The sequence below is a fragment of the Haliotis rufescens genome, unplaced genomic scaffold (assembly GCF_023055435.1).
Source record: "Haliotis rufescens isolate VD_foot unplaced genomic scaffold, xgHalRufe1.0.p SCAF_5, whole genome shotgun sequence".
In the NCBI taxonomy this organism is placed as follows: Eukaryota; Metazoa; Mollusca; class Gastropoda; order Lepetellida; family Haliotidae; genus Haliotis; species Haliotis rufescens.
Window position 1 is genome coordinate 42299445 of NW_025964223.1, and position 12041 is coordinate 42311485.

General features: G+C 40.4%; 1 protein-coding gene across 1 annotated transcript; it reads left to right on the forward strand.

Moving 5' to 3' along the window:
* The first annotated feature begins 609 nt into the window (after positions 1–609).
* On the forward strand, positions 610–12041 carry LOC124140096. Its single transcript, XM_048384606.1, has 4 exons — positions 610–720; positions 4154–4223; positions 9456–9583; positions 11546–12041. The coding sequence occupies exons 1-4, from the start codon at positions 687–689 to the stop codon at positions 11617–11619; spliced, it is 306 nt and encodes a 101-aa protein (XP_048240563.1). The 5' UTR covers positions 610–686; the 3' UTR covers positions 11620–12041.

Below are 12041 nucleotides of genomic sequence, written 5' to 3' on the forward strand. Positions count from 1 at the left end.
GCAATAGGCATTAGGTCATTGCGTTGCCATAACACATAGTGGACGATGCATTATCTCTTCGGATAACGTATTTACCATTTGTCTAAAATGCCTTAACTTCAAACAATTCATGGTATTATTCTCACCGAAGGACAATGAGGACACGAACAAGATTTATGAATAAAATCACCTGATGAAAGAGAAAGCATATACTCCCAAACGTTGTGTTCCTGATGAAAAAAAGAAGTTGACATCCATAAATTCCCTTCCGTATCTGTATCACATCTAAATGCCTTTCAAATATACAATCTAATTTCACAATGAAGATATTTGTAGTGAGCTGTGCCAAATAAATATATTCTTTATCTCTGACCCCGGATTCCTGGTTGTTACCCTTCTCGTTTTCATACGAGCATGTCAGTTTCCATGACACGGCTCAGCATATTGCGAAAGAGAAAGGAGTTGTGTACATCCCTGCACGCATAGCTATGTGTCATCCATTGTTATGCTTGGAGACGCTGTGCAATAAATAAAAGGACTCAAACTGAAATCATATTTCGCAATACCTCTTGATGATGTCTCCATGGAAATAATACGAAACAGTGTGCTATATAGGCGTGGTCACTTCACTGTCAGCATCAGAAGCATAATAGGGTTTCTAACTTGCCTCTGGATCCTGTCTGCCAAGAAACTGTAAACCGATAGAGATGAACTGCATCCTCATCGCCGCTTGTGTCCTAGGTAAGATTATTTTTTATCAGTTTCAGTTTGTATTTATTGACAGAAACAATGATTTGGAAATAATGAGGATGGGAAAAGTTTGATATGAATATAACTGCTATGAATGATTCTAAGTTGGAACTGCGCAAGAAATTATTAAAATCGTGGACATCCTAATGTATGGTATTTCTTCAACTCCTCATCTTGACAACAGTTTGACTGTTTGACTTATTTTTCACGTTTTTCGCGAAGACCTCGTGTCATCACTATTTGATATTGATTTTTAAACACATGCTCGTGATATGGTCGGGTTCGTATAATTGAATCTGCTTTTGGCAGATATGTCTTTAATGGAAAGGACCATGTCGTTTTTATTGCCTACTGAGAGGAATCGGCACATTATCTTAAAGTTTTGGTTTATGAAGAATTCAAACTGATCTTGGACTGGCAAACAACTAGGTCCAGTTGAAACAACCCTGCAGAACATATAATTGATGTTTTGTCATATTTTTTCAAATCTTTCAATCCAATTCTGAAGCTACTTAAACATAAAGTTTATGGCGTTTATTTAACGCTGGACCAAAATGTAAAACACGATTTTGAATACCATATGATGTATGTGATGGGCGGCCTGTCTAGTGTATTAACAGCATGATCCTTGTTGGTATAACATCGATGGGTTGCCCTCGATTTTACCTTCCGCTAAAGTAAATATTGATTTCAATCGATGAGGCATGTGGCAGCTAGGTTCGTGTGAGTTTGGGTAATAGTACCTTCAACACCAGAGCTGAGATTATTTCGTGCTGTGATGAAGATGTTACAGTGATCCACTATAAACAAATGTGTTTTAAAATGGAGCTTTTAAAACTTGTTTAGAATTTATGGGCTGTTAAAAGTTATGGGTCCTTCGTAGTAGTCAGACATAATTTCATTGTGAGCGTCTGCATGACAGATATTCTATTAGTCACATTTATGAGCCGAACACTTTCAAAAATTCGAGAAACGAACATGCTTCCTATTGATTTGTAGTCGTTCACGCAACCACCTATGCTACGACTGTTGTACCTGTCCTCTCTAATGTCAATATTCCTAGTCACTATTATCTTAGCTTGGTTTATTAGTACATTTTTATGTTAATATTGTACCAGGTGCGTTGTAAGTCCTGGTAGTATATGCGTTATGCAAGTGCCTGTTAATCTGCTTTGTGCACCTAATTTGGTTATATATATCTTATCCATATCCTGACCTTACACACCATGGTAGGTGCCATCCGGTCTATATACATCCAGGACAGTTGCCATCCTGACCATACACACTATGGTAGGTGCCATCCGGTCTATATACATGTACATCCAGGATAGTGGCCATCCTGACCATACACACTATGGTAGGTGCCATCCGGTCTATATACATCCAGGACAGTTGCCATCCTGACCATACACACTATGGTAGGTGCCATCCGGTCTATATACATCCAGGACAGTTGCCATCCTGGCCATACACACTATGGTAGGTGCATTCCGGTCTATATACTCCCAAGATAGTTGCCATCCTGACCATACACACCATAGTAGGTGCCATCCGGTCTATATACACCAAGGAGACCGCCTCCGTGGTCCAGTGGTAGAGTGTCCGCCCGGAGAGCGGAAGGTCCGGGGTTCGATCCCCGGCCGCGTCATACCAAAAGACGTTCAAAGAGGGTACTTGTTGCTGCCCTGTCTGGCGCTCGGCATTAAGGGGCTAAAACAAGGACTGGTCGGCTCGGAGTCAGTATACTGTGTCTGAGTAGGGTATTCATGTTAAAAACTGCCGCATGATATCTCAGTGTGCTAGCACTATAAATCGGCATCAGTCCGGATTAGTACAAGCAGCCACACAAACACACAAACGTACATGCACGTCGCTATATAAGTGCAATAATCTTGGACGCGACGTTAAACCCAATTTCACCTCACCTATATACACCAAGGACAGTTGCCATCCTGACCATACACATCATGGTAGGTGCCATCCGGTCTATATACTCCCAGGACAGTTGCCATCCTGACCATACACACCATGGTAGGTGCCATCCGGTCTATATACATCCAGGACAGTTGCCATCCTGACCATACACACCATGGTAGGTGCCATCCGGTCAATATACATCCAGGACAGTTGCCATCCTGACCATACACACCATGGTAGGTGCCATCCGGTCTATATACTCCCAGGACAGTTGCCATCCTGACCATACACACTATGGTAGGTGTCATCCGGTCTATATACTCCCAGGACAGTTGCCATCCTGACCATACACACCATGGTAGGTGCCATCCGGTCTACATACACCCAGGACAGTTGCCATCCTGACCATGCAAATACCGGTAGTTGCAATACGGCCTATATACACCCAGGACAGTTGCCATCCTGACCACACACATCACGGTAGGTGCCTTCCGGTCTATATACACCCAGAACTATTGCCATCCTGACCACACACATCACGGTAGGTGTCATCCGGCCTATGGACACCCAGGACAGTTGCCATCCTGACCATGCAAATACCGGTAGTTGCAATACGGCCTATATACACCCATGACAGTTGCCATCCTGACCACACACATCACGGTAGGTGCCTTCCGGTCTATATACACCCAGGACAGTTGCCATTCTGACCACACACATCACGGTAGGTGTCATCCGGCCTATAGACACCCAGGACAGTTGCCATTCTGACCATACACACCGAAGACAAATGACATCCGCACAAACCCCTTTAGAAAGCGAATAGCGAAACAACTGGATTTCTAGGAAGTAGCTTGTTTTAGGTGGATAATGGATTTTGTTTGACATGTATTTTTATGGATGGAGGCGCAGGTAAAGGTTCTAACACCATCATCAAGCAAGAACACAGTGTCAGAGCCTACACCGAAATGTGGCTCCTAATTGTAATGACGAATTTGTTTGACATGTTTGACAGGTATTTTGTGGATGAAGTATAATGTTTGACAGGTGTTTTGTGGATGAAGGGTAATGTTTGACAGGTTTTTTTGTGGATGAAGGATAATGTTTGACAGTTATTTTGTGGATGAGATAATGTTTGACAGGCATTTTGTGGATGAAAGATAATGTTTGACAGGCATTTTGTGGATGAAGGATAATGTTTGACAGGCATTTTGTGGATGAAGTATAATGTTTGACAGGTGTTTTGTGGATGAAGGGTAATGTTTGACAGGTTTTTTGTGGATGAAGGATAATGTTTGACAGTTATTTTGTGGATGAGATAATGTTTGACAGGCATTTTGTGGATGAAAGATAATGTTTGACAGGCATTTTGTGGATGAAGGATAATGTTTGACAGGCATTTTGTGGATGAAGGGTAATGTTTGACAGGTATTTTGTGGATGACGGATAATGTTTTGCCGATATTTGATGAAGCCATTACTTCAGAGTGATCATTAATCTGTTTCAGCTGCACTGTATGCAAGTGCGGACGGTGCCTGTAACTATTTGTCTTGCACTACAACTACAGCTACGTGCGAGTAAGAAAATATTGCTTTACTCATATTCATATTCTTCCATAACTTGCTGTTCTGTTCGAAAGTTGTTATTGACACAGACAATATACCTTTTTGTATATATTTTGAGTGAATGAATTGTATAAACATTATAAAGTCGGGGTCGGTGGTTAACGCGTTGGCTTGTCATGCTGTTCGATTCCCCACATGGGTACAGGGTGTAAAACACGTCCGTGATATGGCTGGAAAAGTGCTTGAAACGGCGTATCACTCACTCACTAACATCTAATAGCTACACTCACTCACTCACTCACTTACATCTTATAGCTACCATCAGTCAATCACATCTTATATTTACACTCACTCACTCACGTCTTATAGCTACACTCACTGACACATCTTATATCTACACTCACTCACATCTTATAGCTACACTCACTCACTGACTCACATCTTATAGCTACACTCACTCACTCGCTCACATTTTAGAGCCACACTCGCTCACTCGCTCACATCTTAGAGCTACACTCACTCGCTCACATCTTATAGCTACACTCACTTACACCTTATTGCTACACTCACTTACATCTTATATCTACACTCACTCACTTACATCTTATATCTACACTCTCTCACTCACTCACATCTTATAGCTACACACACTCACTCGCCCACATCTTATAGCTACACTCACTTACACCTTATTGCTACACTCACTTACGTCTTGTACCTACACTCACTCACTTACATCTTATAACTACCATCACTCTCTTACATCGTATAGCTACACTCACTTACATCTTATAGTTACACTCAATCACTTACTTCTTATAGCTTCACTCACTCACATCGTATTGCTACACTAACTCACTCACATATTATAGCTACACTCAATAACTCACATCTTATAGCTACACTCACTCACATCTTATAGCTACACTCACTCGCTCACATCTTATATCTACACTCACTCACTCACATATCTTATGTCTACACTCACTCACTTACACCTTATAGCTACTCTCACTCACTCACATCTTATAGCTACACTCACTCACTTACTTCTTATAGCTTCACTCACTCACATCGTATAGCTACACTAACTCACTCACCTCTTAAAGATACACTTAATAACTCACATCTTATAGCTACACTCACTCACATCGTATAGCTACACTCACTCGCTCACATCTTATATCTACACTCACTCACTCACATATCTTATGTCTACACTCACTCACTTACACCTTATAGCTACTCTCACTCACTCACATCTTATAGCTACACTCACTCACTTACATCTTATAGCTACTCTCACTCGCTTACATCTTATATCTACACTCACTTACTCATATATCTTATGTCTACACTCACTTACATCTTATAGCTACACTCTCTCGCTCACATCTTATAGCTACCATCACTCTCGTAAATCTTGTAGCTACAACCTTTTACATCTTATAGCTACACTCACTTACTCACATCTTATAGCTACACTCACTCACTCCTTATAGCTACACTCACTCACTCACATCTTATACCCACACTCACTCACATCTTATACCTACACTCACTTACATCTTATACCTACACTCACTCACATCTTATAGCTACACTCACTTACATCTTATACCTACACTCACTCACTCACATCTTATACCTACACTCACTCAGATCTTATACCTACACTCACTGACGTCTTATAGCTACACTCACTCACATCTTATAACTCCACTCACTCATATATTATAGCTACACTCACTCACATCTTATACCTACACTCACTCACGTCTTATACCTACACGCACTCACTTCTTATACCTACACTCAATCACATCTTATCCCTATACTCACTGACATCTTATACCTACACTCACTCACACACATCTTATACCTACACTCACTCACTCACATCTTATACCTACAATCACTCACACCTTATACCTACACTCACTCACATATTATAGCTACACTCACTCACATCTTATACCTACACTCACACACATCTTATAGCTACACTCACTCACATATTATAGCTACACTCACTCACATCTTATAGCTACACTCACTTACATCTTATACCTAGACTCACTCACTCACATCTTATACCTACACTCACTTACATCTTATACCTAAACTCACTCACATCTTATACCTACACTCATTCACATCTTATACCCACACTCAATCACATCTTATAGCTACACTCACTTACATCTTATACCTACACTCATTCACATCTTATACCTACACTCACCTAATCTTATAGCTACACTCACTTACATCTTATACCTACACTCACTCACTCACATCTTATACCTACACTCACTCACGTCTTATACCTACACGCACTCACTTCTTATACCTACACTCAATCACATCTTATCCCTATACTCACTGACATCTTATACCTACACTCACTCACACACATCTTATACCTACACTCACTCACTCACATCTTATACCTACAATCACTCACACCTTATACCTACACTCACTCACATATTATAGCTACACTCACTCACATCTTATACCTACACTCACACACATCTTATAGCTACACTCACTCACATATTATAGCTACACTCACTCACATCTTATAGCTACACTCACTTACATCTTATACCTAGACTCACTCACTCACATCTTATACCTACACTCACTTACATCTTATACCTAAACTCACTCACATCTTATACCTACACTCATTCACATCTTATACCCACACTCAATCACATCTTATAGCTACACTCACTTACATCTTATACCTACACTCACTCACTCACATCTTATACCTACACTCACTTACATCTTATACCTACACTCATTCACATCTTATACCTACACTCACTTACATCTTATAGCTACACTCACTCACTCACATCTTATACCTACACTCACTCAGATCTTATCCTACACTCACTCACATCTTATACCTACACTCACTCACATCTTATAGCTACACTCACTCACATCTTATACCTACACTCACTCACATATTATAGCTACACTCACTCACATCTTATACCTACACTCACTCATATCTTATACCTACACTCACTCACCTATTATAGCTACACTCACTCACATCTTATACCTACACTCACTCACATCTTATACCTACACTCACTCACATCTTATACCTAAACTCACTCACATCTTAAACCTACACTCACTCACATCTTATACCTACACTCACTCACATCTTATACCTACACTCACTCACATCTTATAGCTACACTCACTTACATCTTATACCTACACTCACTCACTTACATCCTATAGCTACACTTACTCACTTACATCTTATAGCTACACTCACTTACTCACATTTATAGCTAAACTCACTCGCTGACATCTTATATCTACATTCACTCACTCATATATCTTATGTCTACACTCACTTACATCTTATAGCTACACTCTCTCGCTCATATCTTATAGCTACCATAACTTTCTTACATCGTATAGCTACACCTTCTTACAACCTATAGCTACACTCACTGACTCACATCTTACAGCTACACTCACTCACTTACTCCTTATAGCTACACTCACTCACTTACATCTTATAGCTACACTCACTCACATCTTATAGCTACATTCACTCACTTACATCTTATAGCTACACTCACTCAGTCACATCTTATAGCTACACTCACTTACTCATATATCTTATGTCTACACTCACTTACATCTTAAAGCTACACTCACTCACATCTTATAGCTACACAAACTTACATCTTATACCTACACTCACTCACTTACATCTTATAGCTACACTCGCTCATTTACATCTTATAGCTGCACTCACTCACTTACACCTTATAGCTACACTCAATTACTTACACCTTATAGCTACACTCACTCACTTACATCTTATAGCTACCATCACTCTCTTACATCTTATAGCTACACTCACTCACTTACATCTTATAGCTACACTCACTCACTTACATCTTATAGCTACACTCACTTACATCTTATAGCTACACTCACTCACATCTTATACCTGCACTCACTCACATCGTATACCTACACTCACTCACATCTTATACCTGCACTCGCTCACAAGTTATAGCAACACTTACTCACATCTTATACCTACACTCACTCACATCTTCTACCTACACTCACTCACATCTTATACCTACACATCTTATAGCAACACTTACTCACTCATACACTCACATCTCACTCACTTCCAGTTTTATGACAGCTGCTTGTAAATACTTGAATCTGGTTAAGACCACGATGACACGTGACTATCTACCTCTGGATTTCACTTTTTATTTGCATTGGATAATGTCATAGTAAATCTGTAATCAATAGCATATTTAGTACACTATCCCGTCATCCACCACAGTGCTTGTCAGTCGCAATTCGCTGCGCAGACAGATTTATGTCTTCAGTTAAAGTTTGCCCTTGTCACCTTAGACGCCACGGTTCAATTCTCAAGGTTCGAATTAGAACTTCGAGGCTGAGTCAGGATTCATCTGTAGTGATATCGGGGGCACGGAGTTGCGTACCTTGGGCACGCCAGAAACCTATGATTGTGGGATCGAATCCCAGTTCGCCCTGATTATGTTTCTAGGTTTGTCAGCACCATACCCGTGCTCGTGGGTTTCACTGAAGAGGTAAACGTCTGAGACCTGCATCACTTCGGGCTTTCCTCCCACATTAAGCTGACACGCCGTGATATAACGTGAATACTGTTAAAAGCGGCGTTAAACCCAACTCACTCACTCACTCACTCACTCACTGTAGTGATACCACTGAAATAATTTTACAAGCGCTCAGGAAGCTGGTCAGCAGTAGAAGCAAACATAAAATATTTAATTCAAGCTGAGTGACCATGTACACAGTCGCTCCGAAATAGATGGATGCACTGTCTTACAGTCATGTCACAGCAACAACTTAGACGGGGTTTTACGTTCCTGCCATGAGAGCTGATCGGTCATTAAACATAAGCTAGAGAGACTGTAAAATGTTCACTTGCTTTCCACAATTATGTACGTTTTTTATACATATCTTTAAAAAAAAACTCTCAGAAAAAAATATCGGTGGACTTACTTATTATTTTAAAAATATGGATCGTTGCATGTACTGTCAACATCTTGTTTTCCTGGCCTCGCCTCGACTATTTACAGACCGCCGTGATATTGCTGGAATATTGTGGCGTAAAATCACATTCACTCACCGAGTCACTCTACTATTAACCCTCGGACGTTGTGACCTTAACCTCGCACATTTCAGGGCGTACACATCTTCCCTCGCGTGCATGAAAGACGCTCTCAGCGGCTGTGACGTACCGGGGCTGAAGACCACGATCAACAATGCAATAGCTGTTGCCACGACAACCATGAATAACATCCCTGGATGTGGTAAGCATAGCCTCCCTTAAAATTCTGTGTGACTTTGTCTCCCATACCCTAGAGAATATATATAAAAAAGAGTCCAATTCAAGTCTAGAATGCTGAGGCAAGGTTGAGGAAATTAAGGATTGTTCTGGGATCTATTTAGATTCTACTCTTTTTTGTAGATATATCTTTTCAGATGAGATAACATTATTCCAAAGACTAAATGTTAGTCTTCCCTCTATAAGGTTTGTTAAAATAAATGTCCTGATTTGTATTGTCGCGCGTCCCTAAAATTGTTATCTCCCTTTTTATATAATTATTATTTTGGAAGCACTGTTAACAAATGGTATCCTTGCTTATGTCTGGCTCATTAAGAGTTGCTGTAGCACATTTCAAATTGGTTTCTGGAATAGGTACCAATTGGGATAATCGTGTACTGATAACTGTCATTTATGTCCACTATGGAACCAAGTTTATTTCTGTGGTCACTTCCACCTCCCACCAGTTCTATGGGAACAGGAACATTATCCCCAGGTTGAAGTAAGACGAGCTCTATCATAATGGATGAACAACTTCTTTATTACAATTAGTGCGACGTTTCGGTGTAGATCCTATAGCTAACACCTTTATCAAGCAAGTGATGATCACTTGCTTGATAAAGGTGTTAGGATCTACACCGAAACGTCGCACTAATTGTAAGACGAGTTCTATGGATAAACAACTTCTTTATTACAATTAGTGCGACGTTTCGGTGTAGATCCTATAGCTAACACCTTTATCAAGCAAGACGATCACTTGCTTGATAAAGGTGTTAGGATCTACACCGAAACGTCGCACTAATTGTAAGACGAGTTCTATGGATGAACAACTTCTTTATTACAATTAGTGCGACGTTTCGGTGTAGATCCTATAGCTAACACCTTTATCAAGGAAGTGATGATCACTTGCTTGATAAAGGTGTTAGGATCTACACCGAAACGTCGCACTAATTGTAATAAAGAAGATGTTCATCCATAGAACTCGTCTTACTTCATCACACCAACTTCTAAATGCCACTGAAAGAAGTTATCCCCAGGTTGACCCGCAAATAACCGTATGCGGTCTCTCGTGACCATACGTTCAACTTGGGTGGGGCCACGGTTTTCATGTAACTGTGGAAAGGAAAATAGACCATTGTAACTTGGTCTCAACAATGAGCATCTAATTGGAGTAGTTAGCGAGTGTTGTTTGATCAAGGATTACGATACTGATGTGGTATCAGACAGGTAATGTAAAAGAGACACTAACATTGCTTTCAGTTCAAGAAATGACAGTCACTAAACAATTGATTTCACCTAATGACAAGCTGTATAGTCACTTCACGAAAAGACTGAAAGATTGAGCAAGTTCATGAAATGTTTGATTTCAGTCTGATTGTATAACACACACGTCATTCAATCTAAGTATACTGTTATATGTGTTTAACCTGCGAACCCTTCCACTCAGTCAATTTTGAAAAAAGTCATGTAAACCCAGAATATATTTAATCGAGCCTCATATGACAAGAATCGGCTGACCCGTACCTTCCGCTGTGTAGCGAACTCATCAATAAATTTGGAATGACGGAAACAGAGATACTTATCTCGGATGATCTCGCCACCTTCTGTTACATTATAGTTTTAGTGAGTGAGTGAGTGAGTATGGTCTTACGCCGCTTTTAGCGACATTCCAGCAATATCACGGCGGGGAACACCAGAACTGGGCTTAACACATTGTACCCCTGTGGGGAATCGAACCCGGGCCTCGGTGCGACGAGCGAATGCTTTAACCACTAAGCTACCCCATCGCCCCCATTATAGTTTTAATCTGACAAGGACAATTATCATTCTCGAAAAGTTCGAAATGAATTTGAAATGGATTTCGTTAATTACAACGATTGTACGTTGAACGATTAAACGAATAGCATGCACGAAGTAAGTTTTGCATGTGTACACATTTTCTCTCCAGGTGCTGATGCCGTGACAGGGAGCGTGGTGACCTTCGTGCTGTGTCTGATCTCCACCATCATTGGATCTAAGTAGCCTCAAGGGTTGAGAAACATCAAGAGATATAACTTTACCTAGGGCGATGTTAAGTATCTCCAACGATGCTAGTAGCGTGAAGCGATTTTTAGGGTAAGGTTCCGTATGTAAATGACGTCAAGGAAAGTAATTTAACGTCAGCCGATATCAAGTAACCTCAAGCGATGTTAAGTAACGTCAGCGATGTTAAGTAACGTCAAGCGATGTAAGTAACGTCATTGATGTTTAGTAACGTCAACGATGTTAGTAACATCAGCGATGTTAAGTAACTTTGGCGATGTTTAGTAACGTCAAGCGATGTTAAGTAACGTCAGCTAAGGTTTAATAACGTCAGCGATGTTAAGTTACGTCAAGCGATGTTAAGTAACGTCAGCGATATTAAGTTACGTCAGCGATGTTAAGTAACGTCAAGCGATGTTAAG

What these genes read in the sequence shown, in the direction of transcription:
- LOC124140096 (XM_048384606.1), top strand. Translation starts at nt 687, where the DNA reads ATGAACTGCATCCTCATCGCCGCTTGTGTCCTAG. An exon ending in ACAACTACAGCTACGTGCGA is followed by an intron (nt 4,224 to 9,455) that starts GTAAGAAAATAT and finishes CGCACATTTCAG; the next exon opens with GGCGTACACATCTTCCCTCG. An exon ending in GAATAACATCCCTGGATGTG is followed by an intron (nt 9,584 to 11,545) that starts GTAAGCATAGCC and finishes TTTTCTCTCCAG; the next exon opens with GTGCTGATGCCGTGACAGGG.